At 38.8% G+C, this 14,584-nt stretch overlaps 1 protein-coding gene and 1 pseudogene across 3 annotated transcripts in view; one reads left to right on the top strand and one right to left on the bottom strand.

Annotated features, from left to right (window-relative positions):
• The window catches only part of LOC141365605 (uncharacterized), a 251,496-nt pseudogene that overhangs the window by 66,119 nt on the left and 170,793 nt on the right, over window positions 1-14,584 (bottom strand).
• The window catches only part of LOC129450168 (target of Myb1 membrane trafficking protein), an 18,804-nt gene continuing 4,262 nt past the window's right edge, over window positions 43-14,584 (top strand). For 2 of the 3 annotated variants that reach the window (XM_073870623.1, XM_073870621.1), the window contains exons 1-12: window positions 43-198; window positions 7,965-8,049; window positions 8,129-8,207; window positions 8,285-8,434; window positions 9,675-9,809; window positions 9,892-9,984; window positions 12,119-12,229; window positions 12,357-12,490; window positions 12,575-12,629; window positions 12,852-12,975; window positions 13,059-13,132; window positions 13,215-13,286. In XM_073870623.1, coding sequence (XP_073726724.1) covers window positions 147-198; window positions 7,965-8,049; window positions 8,129-8,207; window positions 8,285-8,434; window positions 9,675-9,809; window positions 9,892-9,984; window positions 12,119-12,229; window positions 12,357-12,490; window positions 12,575-12,629; window positions 12,852-12,975; window positions 13,059-13,132; window positions 13,215-13,286 — 1,164 coding nt within the window. In that variant the 5' untranslated portion in view covers window positions 43-146. The remainder of the gene's footprint in view (window positions 199-7,964; window positions 8,050-8,128; window positions 8,208-8,284; window positions 8,435-9,674; window positions 9,810-9,891; window positions 9,985-12,118; window positions 12,230-12,356; window positions 12,491-12,574; window positions 12,630-12,851; window positions 12,976-13,058; window positions 13,133-13,214; window positions 13,287-14,584) is intronic. The other variant, XM_073870622.1, reaches the window with a different exon arrangement.

The raw sequence follows: 14,584 nt of genomic DNA, 5'->3' as shown, positions 1-14,584 counted from the left end.
ATCGCCCCTATGATATTTTTAAGCTCCAAGCGCAACATCGACGGTCGTTCATGTCTGATATCGATTGATTGCACTTTCGCGTGAGCGCGCTTGAGTTATCTTCTCCGTTGCTGTGAACGCGCCGCGCGTCACATGTTTACATAGTGATGGAGTTTCTCATCGGCGGTCCGTTCTCGTCTCCTGTCGGGCAGAGGATTCGTAAGTGTTAAACTTTACGCTATTAATGCTTCATTCACACGCGAGCGTCATTTATTATGCGGCGCATTGACGCGTCTCGTGTGTCTGTAGGTTTTTATATCGATGCATGAAAAGTTACAATTAAATCATTCAACAATGATTTAAATAATGTTGACGATTATATGATAACGTACATTGAAATATCGAGTCATTGTTTACAGTGAAAATAAAGTCAACTTGTGCGCATCCAGGTCGCGTCACGGCTAAAGGTGAGTCTAAGCACATAAGCGACAATAAACATTCACGAAGAGTCAAAGTTCATTCTGCTCAGAGTCAGAAGCTTCATTTAACTTCCTCTTTCATTTAAAATTTCACGTTTGCTTTCTTCCTTAAACAAATGAGCCTCAGACTGCGCTTAAAGCAGCTGACTGTCACATGAACGCATGTGTGCGCGCGCGCGCGTGTGTCGAGGTGGTGTTTGTGTGCGTGCGCGGAAGAAATTTGCATTGTGAAATTTGCATTTCTAAATTTAATGACTTTTGCAAATGTATATAAGTTCAAAACTCCCCCACATGTACTGAAATACATTTGCAAGTGAGTCATTCTCTGAGATGGGTGCCTTTTGGGTCATACTTTTTTAAAAATATATACCTTAAATAGTTATATTTTTTATCATTTCATGTGATAGTGGATTAGTCAAACCTTTAAGAAAATACATTTTCCCACCTCAGGCATGAAATTCTAATCAATATTGAGTGTTTTTTCTTACTGAAAGTTGTTTTGGAGTTCAACTCCGTCACAGACCACTTGGACCCTGTTTAAATATTATTTAAAAAGATTTTCAAGTAAATTCTTGTAGAAGCTTTTCAATGAGATGTCCCTTGTTTGATATCATTTATTGCATGTAGAATTTTATTTTTAAATACTCACCATTTGAATACCAAATCAGGTCATGAAAACTGTATCTAACATTGGTCTTCATATCTTATCACAAAATATGCATTAACATTAGAATTTAATCAGGCTTTCATTTTTTTTCAGACTGTCCTGTAAATTCTGCACACAGCAAAACAAACATTGACCTAATTTGTTGTTTTATCACCAAAATATTAATAAAAACGATCAAATAACAGGGTTGAACTCAGCATAACAGAGTTGAAAATGATAACGATCTTTTATTTCTAATCTACCTGCTACCCCTAGGCCAGATCATCAGACGGCATGGTCTCAACTTTCATAGCTATGCTGATGATATTCAAATTTATTTTACGATCAACTCCAATTCATCTTGTCCACCCTCCTATGTTAGCTCCTGCCTTCACGAACTTAAAACATGGATGTCTGATAACTTTTTACAGCTTAATGCTGGTAAAACTGAGATCTTGCTGATTGGCCCCAAATTCAAGAGACCGTCTGAACATAACATCTTCATTGATATTGATGGTGTTCAAATTAGACCTTCAAAAACTGTGCGTAATCTGGGAGTCTTGTTTGACCCCATGCTATGCTTTCATTCCCACATTAGCCAGACCATAAAATCATGTTTCTTTCACCTGCGGAACATTGTTCGTGTACGCCCCTCTCTTAGCTTTCTAGATGCGGAAACTGTCATTCACGCTTTCATCACTTCAAGATTGGATTTTTGTAACTCATTATACATTGGCCTACCCACCAAAGAAATCCATCGACAACAAATGGTACAAAACTCTGCTGCACGAGCCCTAACATATAATAAAAAGTCTGCCCACATCACCCCGATCCTTCACCAACTTCACTGGCTTCCTGTCATATATCGCATCCAGTTCAAAGCACTAGTCCTGGTATATAAAGCCTGTCATGGCCCGGCACCCAAATACCTCATTGAACTAGTGCAACCATACGTTCCGACTAGGGCCCTTAGATCTAGCACTGACAATTTGCTCGTCGTACCCAGGGTCAAACTCTCAACTCTGGGTGGTAGGGCTTTTAGTGTTGCAGGCCCTATGGCATGGAATAAACTGCCACCTAATCTTCGTGCGTCCGACAACCTCCAGACCTTTAAAAAACAACTTAAAACCCATCTATTCACAATGTTCAATAAATAACTCCGTTTTCTCTGTTCAATACATTTCTTCTTTACTTTATTTCTATAATCCATCAAAATGTATGTCTGGTTATATGTTACTTGCTTTCCTTGATTTATGTTGATCAGTGTTCGCTTGTCACCATCTGCCTGCTGCTTGTTTGTCTGTCATAATAAGCAATTGGCCTGTATATTTGTCCTATTATTTGTATTCGGCCCACATTGTGAAGCGACCTTGGGTTCTTGAAAGGCGCTATAAAAAATAAACTTATTATTATTATTATTATTATTATTATAACAGGGTTGAAGTGATGATCATTATTTAATATAGCATGGATTTCTTACCTGTAAAATTAATGATATCACAGTCAATAAAATTTTATTTTATTAAAGTTGGCAAAAACAAACAAACATTTTAGTAAGTATTTAACATTAAATCAAAAGTATTAAGGATTAAGTGATCACCAGTGATGCCGGTAACGCGTTACTAAAGGGCGATTTATAGTCGTGCGTAGGTCCTACGGCGTAGCTACGGCGTAGGCTATCTGTAGCCTGTGCGTAGCTCTGCGTAGCCTGACACGCACCTCACAAAATTTCTAACAGCGCGTCGGCTCTACGCGGACCGTAAGCGCTGTGATTGGTCCACCAGAACCCCTCCCATCAGGTAAAAAAACTGTGTCATAGGTATTTCCGTTTGAGACGGTGAAAACAAAGATGAGCCAAGTTGAGGAGTGATTTAACTCAAACTGAAACATAAGTCGCTGTTTATTTACTTCCATCATTGCTGGTCTTCTCAAATTATACACAACAAGTTGCTATTTCTTCTTCGTTTGTGGGTTTACTTGCTTAGCTTCTTCTTCTGTGACGACTTCTGCTGCTACTGTGGTTACACGCGTGATTACTGCCAACCAGCGGTTTCGCGTGTGTTTGCACGTCGACGCGGACGGCGACGCACAAGTATAAATGAAAACCGACGCGGAACCTACGCCGTCGCTGCTACGCCGTAGGACCTACGCACGACTATAAATCGCCCTTTAGTAACGCGTTACTCTAATTTTACCACTTTTTTCAGTAACGAGTAATCTAACGCGTTAATATTTCCAAACCAGTAATCAGATTAAAGTTACTTATCCAAGTCACTGTGCGTTACTATTTTTGAAATTTTCCTTAGTAAAATATATATTTTCTTGTATATTTCTTCTTGCGTCTCGGGAAGTGAAGTCAGGTGTACGACAAGTCACGTTTTCAGCACGAGGACAATTCAGGTCACGTGTAAGCGCGACACAAACGTAAACAACTTGCAATGGAGAGAAAAGAGAGATGCAGCTACAAAAACACTACGTCAAATTAAAGAAAAAAAAAACATTTGGAGTCGCGGCACGGCGCAGACGGTCAAACTAAGAGCAAGTCCCACCCGGTGATGCGAAGCAGACAGTGAGCAGGAGTTCATCCACTACCCAAACAACAAAAGCTGGACTTCAGTGCAAAACCAGTAAGTGTGGGAGAGTTGAAGAACGAAAGTAACAAAGCGATTTTGTCCGAGCCCTGATAACATCTAAATCTCACTATGACAGCATATTAGCACATAACCCCTGAAAGAGTTGACAAATATCGCGTTATTTACTCACAGATTTCCACGTGTAGATCCAGAACTGTGTTTTCAACCATGATAAGTACATTCCAAAAGCGGTCTTTTTTTCTTACAACACGTTGTGTTTCTCGTTTCATGTGTTACAATACTGATAAATCTACAAGGTATTTAGTATATAACATCCTGAAGACTTCTCAGTTTTTCAAAATAAAAGTAAGTCGAGTTTATAGAGTAAGTAGATCCTGTTGGGTCAAAAGTAACACTGCTGCTAATACTGTGTATAATATGGTAAAAAATGATATTATTCTAATTTGATTTATTTTTATTTTAATAGTGTTCAAACTATTGCATTTTTTTTTAGTCTCAGCAATTTAAGTTTGTACTGTTGGTTGCTTTTGAAACATTTGATAAAACTGAAATTTAAAATAAAAATGTAATTTAATTATTTTTTACAAAGATAAATGACAAAATAAGTTTGCAGTTACATATTAAAGAGGTCATAGTAATATATATTTAATAAAAACAAGTGTAACACAAAAATCTATCATGTTTTGTTGTGTTACTTTTGACCCACCTGTGTGTTACTTTCGTCCCTGCTGTCAAGGTCAAAAGTAACAATTCACTACACTTGTTTAAAGTGAAATTATACAGAAGTCGTTTTACATTTGTTCAAAATTCCAGCTGGTTTTGATAGACCACACTTGTGAGTTATTGACCACAACAAAAATATATCTCTGTCTAAAACATTAACTTTTAAAATTAAGTTTTTCTGAAAATGGCCCCTGCTCACCCCTATTTATGTTAAGTGAAGTCAAGAAAGACTCATATATATATATTTTAGTTTTTTAAAACACAACAGTTCAACTTAAAATGTCAGGAGATACATTGTTGACGTTACTGTTAAAAATGCACTTCCAATAAAGTGAGTGTTGGCAAAACCGGTTGTCATTTTTAATGTTGAGGCAGTGGGGGTGTTGGCAGCTACTGGAATGTAACTAACAAAGTAACTTGTAATCTAACTTAGTTACTTTTAAAATCAAGTAATCTGTAAAGTAACTTAGTTACTTTTTAAAGGAGTAATCAGTAATCAGTAATCAGATTACTTTTTCAAAGTAACTGTGGCATCACTGGTGATCACAAACATCAATTGATCTTTCCATTTGGTTTTATTGAACATAAAATACCATAATCGATTATTTCTAACAGGTCACATCACAATATAACAAGTCTACAATTGAGTACTCTACTAAAAAGTGTCAAATATTCAACCCTGTCACAACGATTCAACCCTGTTATAATAAAAATGTGACGGGGTGGAATGTAACGGGGTTGAAATTTTTGGCTAACAGTAGCTGTAACTCTGTACTTAACTAAGACAGTAGCATCACATGGAATTTAGGAAATCATAGAAGATTAATGTTTTGCAAAACGAATATTTAATTCTTCTTAAACCGTTGTTTACTATCATTTAGTAATACAACAGAGTTGAAATGTTGAGCCTGACAATCTTAATCTGACAGTGAAAAACATGAAATAAATGTAAGAAAAGATTCTGACACTTGCCTTTCTTTGCAGCATGTTCTTCAAGAGACTTGTGTGATATCACTTTCTGGGTGTGATGCCACAGGGATTGATCCGTTATTTTTATAGGGGGGTAAATAGTATGGCGTGACGGGGTTGAAAACAAACTGGAGGACGTGTATAAATATTGCAATTTCATATATAATTAATGCATTTTTATATACATATGTACAACCCCAAAACAGAAAAAGTTGGGACACTGTAGAAATTGTGAGTAAAAAAGGAATGGACTAATTTACAAATCTCATAAACTTATATTTTATTCACAGTAGAATATAGATAACATATCAAATGTTGAAAGTAAGATATTTTGAAATGTCATGCCAAATATTGGCTCATTTTGGATTTCATGAGAGCTACACATTTCAAAAAAAGTTGGGACATGTAGCAATAAGAGGCCAGAAAATTTAAATGGACATATAAGGAACAGTTGAAAGACCAATTTGCAACTTCTTAGGTCAATTGGCAACATGATTGGGTATAAAAAGAGCCTCTCAGAGTGGCAGTGTCTCTCAGAGGTCAAGATGGGCAGAGAATCACCAATTCCCCAAATGCTGCAGCGAAAAATAGTTTTCTGAGTTTCTCAGAGAAAAATTGCAATGAGATTGAAGTTATCATCATCTGCAGTGCATAATATCATTCAAAGATTCAGAGAATCTGGAACAATCTCTGTGCGTAAGGGTCAAGACCGGAAAACCATACCAGATGCCCGTGATCTTCGGGCCCTAAGACAGCACTGCATCACATACAAGAACGCTACTGTAATGGAAATCACATCATGGGCTCAGGAATACTTCCAGAAAACATTGTCAGTGAACACAATCCACCGTGTCATTCGCTGTTGCCAGCTTAAACTCTGTAGGTCAAAAAAGAAGCCTTATCTAAACATGATCCAGAAGCGCAGGTGTTTTCCCTGGGCAACGCTCATTTAAAATGGACTTTGGCAAAGTGGAAAACTGTTCTGTGGTCCAACGAATCAAAATTTGAAGTTCTTTTTGAAACACTGGGATGCCATTTCATCCGGACTAAAGAGGACAATGACAACCCAAGTTGTTATTAGCGCTCTTTTCAGAAGCCTGCATCTCTGATGGTATGGGGTTGCATGAGTGCGTGTGGCATGAGCAGCTTACACATCTGGAAAGGCACCATCAATGCCGAAAGGTTTATCCAAGTTCTAGACACATTTGATTCCATTCAGACGTCGTCTCTTTCAGGGAAGACCTTGCATTTTCCAACATGACAATGCCAGACCACATACTGCATCAATTACAAAGTCAAGACTGCGTAGAAGAAGGATCTGAGTACTGAAATGGCCAGCCTGCAGTCCAGATCTTTCACCCACAGAAAAGATTTGGTGCAGCATAAAGAGGAAGATGCGACAAAGAAGACCTAAGACAGTTGAGCAACTAGAAGCCTGTTTTAGACAAGAATGGGACAACATTCCTATTCCTAAACATTGGTCCTCCTCCAGCTGTTCCTTATATGTACATTTTAAATTTTCTGGCCTCTTATTGCTACCTGTCCCAACTTTTTTTGGAATGTGTAGCTCTCATGAAATCCAAAATGAGCCAATATTTGGCATGACATTTCAAAATGTATCACTTTCTACATTTGATTTGTTATCTATATTCTACTGTGAATAAAATATAAGTTTATGAGATTTGTAAATTATTCCATTCCTTTTTTACTCACAATTTCTACTGTGTCCCAACTTTTTCTGTTTTGGGGTTGTATATTTTAGTTAAAGTAAATCCACGTATGATTATATTAGCAGTAACTATTTTGCATTAATTGCAGTTTTTATTTGTTTGATATTCAATGAAAATGTAATGATGGTTAGTGAGGACATGCAAGCATGCTTGTTGTCTACTACTTAGGCAACCCATTATCTATAAATTAAAATAAAATAAAAGCATTTTTGTTGCATTATAATGCAAAGGCACCTGGTTCTATTAATTGACAGCGTTAAAATGCATTTTGTGATTTCCTTTAATTGAAAATCTTTGAAGTAAGTTTGGGGGACTTGAAGGGCACCCAATTCAGAGAATCACGTCTGGAATAAAACAAACAAAATTAATTTGAATAGAATTCGAATTGAATCGGTTTAATAAAATAACCTTTCAACCCTCCCGTATTTACCATTTTATCGCACCATCATCCCTTTGAAATAATTTCCTGTATTTCTCCCGTATTTTTAATCTGTCTATAAAAACCCACTCACAATATTTGATGTTTGGACATTCACCTCCAGTAAAGCAGGCGGCAGTATATCTGTAACATCACTTAAACGACACCCGCCAATCAAACAATCAGAATAAAAGCTTCCCAGGAGCTTTTTCTCATCTGCCGAGATTTCACGTGATTATGGCCGTAGCTGTATCCCCACAACCCTTTTCCGAGGGAGGGTGGAGGATGACGAGCCGCGTAGTGTTCGGGAAAATTCCCTTATTTTTAAATCCCAATGTTGACAGTTATGAATATTATGTAATTGAGTCATTTTTATTTTAACTATTTAGTCAATCATGTTATTTCTTTCTGGTCATTTGTCTTCAGAAAAAGCCACCAGTGCTGCCCTGCAGGTGGAGGACTGGAGCCTGAACCTTGAGATCTGTGATGTCATCAATGAGACTGATGATGGGTAAGACTTCAGTGATGGGTAAAACTGACCGTCACCATATTTCTCTTGTTGAGTCTGAATGTTTCTGTTGTTCGTTCAGACCCAAAGATGCAGTCAAAGCTTTAAAGAAGAGGATTGTGGGTAACAAGAACTTCAGGGAAGTGATGTTGGCTCTGACGGTAAGTGACTTTAGGGTGTGTCACTTCCTCTGTGAGCAGATGTCTGTATCCTGATTGGCTGGTTTTGTGTGTTTCAGGTTCTCGAGACGTGTGTGAAAAACTGCGGCCATCGTTTCCATGTTTATGTTTGTGGAAAAGAGTTTGTGGAGGGGGTTTTAGTACGAGCGATACTGCCCAAAAACAACCCTCCTATGATCTTACATGACAAAGTCCTGAGCCTCATTCAGGCGTGATGGTGTCGATTATCACGTCCAGTCCAGGGTTATTATAGTAAACGAAAACTATTAGGGAAAAAACATTTTCGTTAACTGAAATAAAATAAAAACTAATGTTTAAAAAACTAAACTGCAACTATAATGTGGACTTTAAAATGAACTTAAACTAAATTACATTTTGGAAAACAAAACATCAGCAGTTGAACACAGAGTTACCCAATCATAAATAATCAGATGTTGCTGGATCATTATTAACCAGTATGTGGCAGATTAATGTCTATTTGATCTCCTGACCTGCACTGTCACAGTGATGGTGAATGAGACCAATATGGGATTTTTTTTAAATGATTCAAATAACAGCAAGTGGATGGTGATCAGAAGTGATGGTAGCGTTTGTGGGACTTTACTAAAGTAACATTAGTTTTCAGAAGACATCATCTTGTTGCAAACGATTAGCCTTAAGACAACCTGTCTTTTGCTAGTAAACCATTAAACTAACTGAAGAAGACTTCATTATGTCAGTGTAATGTACACTGAAGCATTTAAACTATAAGGATTTTTGATTTTTTGGAATGTCTGCTAATCTAATCTTATATATATATGATTTCACATATAATCAACAATTTATTTAGTCAACAAATAATTATATTATGTTAGTCCAGGGATGTCTTCTGGTACAAAAATGGACACTTGTGAACAGAACATTAAACTTTGCATTGATTTTCAGTCGTACACAGACATAAGTTTGTACAAGTAGGCTGCGCTGATTGGTTGGTGTGGTATTTGTCCCTCGCTTCCTTCACAGTGATTGGACGACTAAAAGAAAAGTGCCAAGCACAGCATTTTTCGGCACAGTTAAACATTTCTCAGCTCTTTAGAGGACCCAAAACTCATCATCAATAACAACATTCGAAGACACATTTTTTTATGGTGATAATAAATAAAAGCACAGAGCTTCACTGCTGATGACTAACTTGTTCAGGGCAGTATTAAATAACAAACAAACATTATTTATTAAAAATCCTCTCCTGATTTTCTGATATGGCAAGGTGAATGTCAACTTTTGACCACCACTACCATGATATTACCCTATAGACTAAAACTATACTAACACTAAATAAAAACTAAACGAAAGGAATAAAAAACGACATAAAATAAAATAAAATTAAAAACTGTTTTTAAGGTGTAAAATGCTAAAGAGTGGTAATGCTGTGTGAACTTTCTCTTGGGTTTCTTGGGCTCTGTGTTTTAGGCGTGGGCCGATGCCTTCAGGAACACTCCGTCTCTTTCTGGAGTTGTAAGTGTGTATGAAGATTTGAGGCGGAGGGGACTTGAGTTTCCCATGACAGATCTAGACTCTCTCTCTCCTATTCACACACCCAACAGGGTAAATCTCTTTCAACTATTAAAGCTGATTCATGATCAGAAATGTAATGATGTCTCTCTGAACTCTTCATTATCTTACTCAGAGTATTCCAGAGAATGAGATGTCTGTGTCGCCGTCTGCTCCGAGTACAAACCTCTCCTCACCATCACAACAGACCCTCGTTTCACCAGAACAGGTATCCAACACAACAATTTTACCTAAATAGATGTTTTTAGGACAGTTAAGGTAAGTTTAGGGAATGATTTATAATGGTATATAATTTAGAGCAGTGGTTCTCAAACTTTCCAGCATGTGCGGATCAGTGGTCTGCAGTTGTCAGTAGTTTTGGGATCAGTGGTCTGGAGTTGTCAGTAGTTTTGGGATCAGTGGTCTGGAGTTGTCAGTAGTTTTGAGGTCAGTGGTCTGCGGTGGTCAATAGTTTTAGGTTCAATGGTTTTGGGATCAGTGGTCTGGAGTTGTCGGTAGTTTTGGGATCAGTGGTCTGGAGTTGTCAGTAGTTTTGGAGTCAGTGGTCTGGAGTTGTCAGTAGTTTTGGAGTCAGTGGTCTGGAGTTGTCAGTAGTTTTGGAGTCAGTGGTCTGGAGTTGTCAGTAGTTTTGGGATCAGTGGTCTGGAGTTGTCAGTAGTTTTGGAGTCAGTGGTTTGGAGTTGTCGGTAGTTTTGGAGTCAGTGGTCTGCGGTGGTCAATAGTTTTAGGTTCAATGGTTTTGGGATCAGTGGTCTGGAGTTGTCAGTAGTTTTGTGACCAGTGGTCTGGAGTTGTCAGTAGTTTTGGGATCAGTGGTCTGGAGTTGTCAGTAGTTTTGGAGTCAGTGGTCTGGAGTTGTCAGTAGTTTTGGAGTCAGTGGTCTGCAGTTGTCAGTAGTTATGGAGTCAGTGGTTTGGAGTTGTCGGTAGTTTTGAGGTCAGTGGTCTGCGGTGGTCAATAGTTTTAGGTTCAATGGTTTTGGGATCAGTGGTCTGGAGTTGTCAGTAGTTTTGGGATCAGTGGTCTGGAGTTGTCAGTAGTTTTGGGGTCAGTGGTCTGGAGTTGTCAGTAGTTTTGGAGTCAGTGGTCTGGAGTTGTCAGTAGTTTTGGGATCAGTGGTCTGGAGTTGTCAGTAGTTTTGGGGTCAGTGGTTTGGAGTTGTCGGTAGTTTTGAGGTCAGTGGTCTGCGGTGGTCAATAGTTTTAGGTTCAATGGTTTTGGGATCAGTGGTCTGGAGTTGTCAGTAGTTTTGTGACCAGTGGTCTGGAGTTGTCAGTAGTTTTGGAGTCAGTGGTCTGGAGTTGTCAGTAGTTTTGGGATCAGTGGTCTGGAGTTGTCAGTAGTTTTGGAGTCAGTGGTCTGGAGTTGTCAGTAGTTTTGTGACCAGTGGTCTGGAGTTGTCAGTAGTTTTGGGATCAGTGGTCTGGAGTTGTCAGTACTTTTGGAGTCAGTGGTCTGGAGTTGTCAGTAATGTTGGAGTCTGTGTTCTTGAGTTGTCGGTAGTTTTGAGGTCAGTGGTCTGGGGTGGTCAATAGTTTTAGGTTCAATGGTTTTGGGGTCAGTGGTCTGGAGTTGTCAGTAGTTTTGGAGTCAGTGGTCTGGAGTTGTCAGTAGTTTTGGGATCAGTGGTCTGGAGTTGTCAGTAGTTTTGGAGTCAGTGGTCTGGAGTTGTCAGTACTTTTGGAGTCAGTGGTCTGGAGTTGTCAGTAGTGTTGGAGTCAGTGGTCTGGAGTTGTCAGTAGTTTCGGAGTCTGTGTTCTTGAGTTGTCGGTAGTTTTGAGGTCAATGGTCTGGGGTGGTCAATAGTTTTAGGGTCAATGGTTTTGGGGTCAGTGGTCTGGAGTTGTCAGTAGTTTTGGGATCAGCGGTCTGGAGTGGTCAGTAGTTTTGTGACCAGTGGTCTGGAGTTGTCAGTAGTTTTGGAGTCAGTGGTCTGGAGTTGTCAGTAGTTTTGGGATCAGTGGTCTGGAGTTGTCAGTGCTTTTGGAGTCAGTGGTCTGGAGTGGTCAGAAATTTGGGAGTCAGTGGTCTGGAGTGGTCAGAAATTTTGGAGTCAGTGGTCTGGAGTGGTCAGTAGTTTTGAGGTCAGTAGTCTAGAGTGGGCAGTAGTTTGGGGATCCAAGGTCTATTGATGTCAGTAGTTTTGGGGTTATTTTTAAGGTAGGTGGTCTAGAGAGGCCAGTACTTTATGGGATTAATAGTTTAGAGTGGTCAGTAATTTTATGGTGAGCAGTTTTTAGGTCAGTGGTGTAGAGTGGTCAGTGGTGTAGGGGGTCAGCATTTTGGTGTCAGTTGTCCTGGGTGGTCAGTATTAGTTTGTTTAATTTGCCTAATATCCCCAGAAACTAAGATCTGAGCTGGATGTGGTGAAAGGAAATCTGACTGTCATGACTGAGATGTTAAATCAACTCAAACCTGGAGAAACTACAGCATCTGATACAGAATTACTACAGGTGTGTGTGTGGTGTTGTTGCTTTAGTAGCTGTGCTTGATAAGATTTGTTGTTGACTAATATGTTTGTTTCTTTCACTGATGTGTGTGCGTGCGTGCGTCTGTGTGTGCGTGCGTGTGTGTGAGCAGCAGTTGTTTTCAGTGTGCAAGCAGATGCAGCAGAGGGTTGTGGAGTTGATTCCTAATCTTTCAGAGGAGGAGATGATCGGAGAACTTCTGGTCATGAATGATGACATGAACAACATTTTCATCCGCTATGAAAGGTTTCACATGAGTCTAAATGCTGCTTTAAAAACACTATCCTTTATGTTTATAAACCTTATGTCTCTCTCTTTCTTTCGATAAAGGTTTGATAGATTAAATACGATGCAGAGAGGGGAAACAGATCAACTGGAGGCACAGGTTAATCTGTATTTAATTGTTAACAATGGTAAATTCAATTGGGTATAATGTTGTTATAATATTGGTACTGAATGAACAATGAAGTTTTTTTTTAAACTTACTTACAGTAAAATATGGTAAAAAACCTTCTCATGATTGAGATTTGCAGATTTTGCATGATTTTGCAATTACTCTTAAAATTATTTATACATCTCAAAGGATTTAATTATTGGATTTTTTAAGCAGACCGATACAGGAAACCTTATTGATCTGAATCCTGTGTCACCATCATCCAATCACAACACACTCTCAGCTGCCAATCAAGCCAATACAGCCGACAATCCATCCGCCAACATAAACAGTTCAGGTGAGCAATATTTTCATTTTTTGTAATATTTTGTGGCTTAAGATAATAGACTGTGTATCTCTCTCTCTCTCTCTCTATCTCAGTGCATGCAGATCAAGAGTTTGATATGTTTGCTCAGACGAGAAGCAGCTCTTTGGCTGAACAGAGAAAGAGTGTTTGTGACATTTATTCACAGGTCAACAGCTCTTCTTAGTGGACTGAAATGAGATGTGATGTGGTGTGTGTTTGTGTGTAGTGTTCGGTATGAAGATCCTGGAGCTGTTGAAGGTCTTGCTGAAGCACTTGACACACGACTGCAGGTCACCGCAGGGGTCTGTACACCTTTACTCTTAGATGATTGTTGTATGTAAGGCAGGGGCATCTTGCACCAATTTTTTTAAGGGGGCACAGTTTGCACAGCTCACAGAAATTTGTTCAAACACAGACAGCAAATGAAATATTATAGAGCCTTCAGTCTTTTCCATGGCACTGACATTTCTAACAATCTGAACACCCCTGCTTTCATTCAAAAACCTCCAAAATAAAAGTGTTGACTAACTTTCATATCAAATACTATTAAATCAGTTTTCAGCAACCAGCCACCTCAGCTTCACCCACGTTCCGCCTCTTTACCCATTTTCAGATATCCGCAAGTGATGTGCGGCGACGACAGGCACCGCCTATTATTGATTTCTAAAAACGATCTTCACAAACCTATGGGTGACATCACGGACACTACGTCCATATTTTTTGACAGTCTATGGCAGTGCCGGTCCTAGATGCTGGGGGGCCCTAAGAAAATCTTTTTGAGGGGCCCCCTGTCAGTACATTTATAAAACCCATTCATTGTCTCTGCTTAAGTCCAATTTATAGTCGTGTGTAAGATGTATCCCGTAGGTTATTCTTAGCCTCTGCGTAGCCTGATGTGCACCTCGCTAAATTTTTAACACCGCATCAGTTCTACGTGGACCGCAAATGCTGTGATTGGTCCACTAGAACCCCTCCCGTCAGGTAAAAAACTGGGTCATAGGTATTTCCGTTTGCGACGGTGAGAACAAAGATGGGCCAAGTTGAGGACTGATTTAACTCAAACTGCAACAAAAGTCACTTTTTATTTACTTCCATCACTTCTGTCTTCTCAATACATACACAACAAGTCTCTGTTTCTCCTTCATTTGTGGGTTAAACTTGCAAAGCTGCTTCTTCATTGACCACACTGCTACTGTGGTTACACGCGTGGATACTGACTAGCAGTGGTCTGCATGTGTGTTTGCACGTCGACGCAGAAGTGAAAACCGACGTGTATCCTATGCCTTCGCAGCTACGCTTAGGCTACGTATTATCTTACAGCTGTATATTAATTCCATATGGACATTATTTAGACACTCACCTCTGATAAATGAACACTTGCTGATTATAACATAAAACATGCATTTGCTGTAAAGCTGTTTTGATTTAAAATGTGTTGTGAGAAGCACTATAAACTAAACCTGATTTAAATTTAAATAACAATTTAAAGTGCATAAATGTGTTTTACTTTATTAAGTAACATAAATGATTACTTATTTACTGAAAATTACTTATCATAAAGGGCAAGCGAAACAATTTGCAAATTTGAATTCAGAAATCT

This window comes from Misgurnus anguillicaudatus, chromosome 8, assembly GCF_027580225.2.
Source record: "Misgurnus anguillicaudatus chromosome 8, ASM2758022v2, whole genome shotgun sequence".
Taxonomy (NCBI): Eukaryota; Metazoa; Chordata; class Actinopteri; order Cypriniformes; family Cobitidae; genus Misgurnus; species Misgurnus anguillicaudatus.
This window is presented reverse-complemented; position numbering and strand designations above follow the sequence as displayed.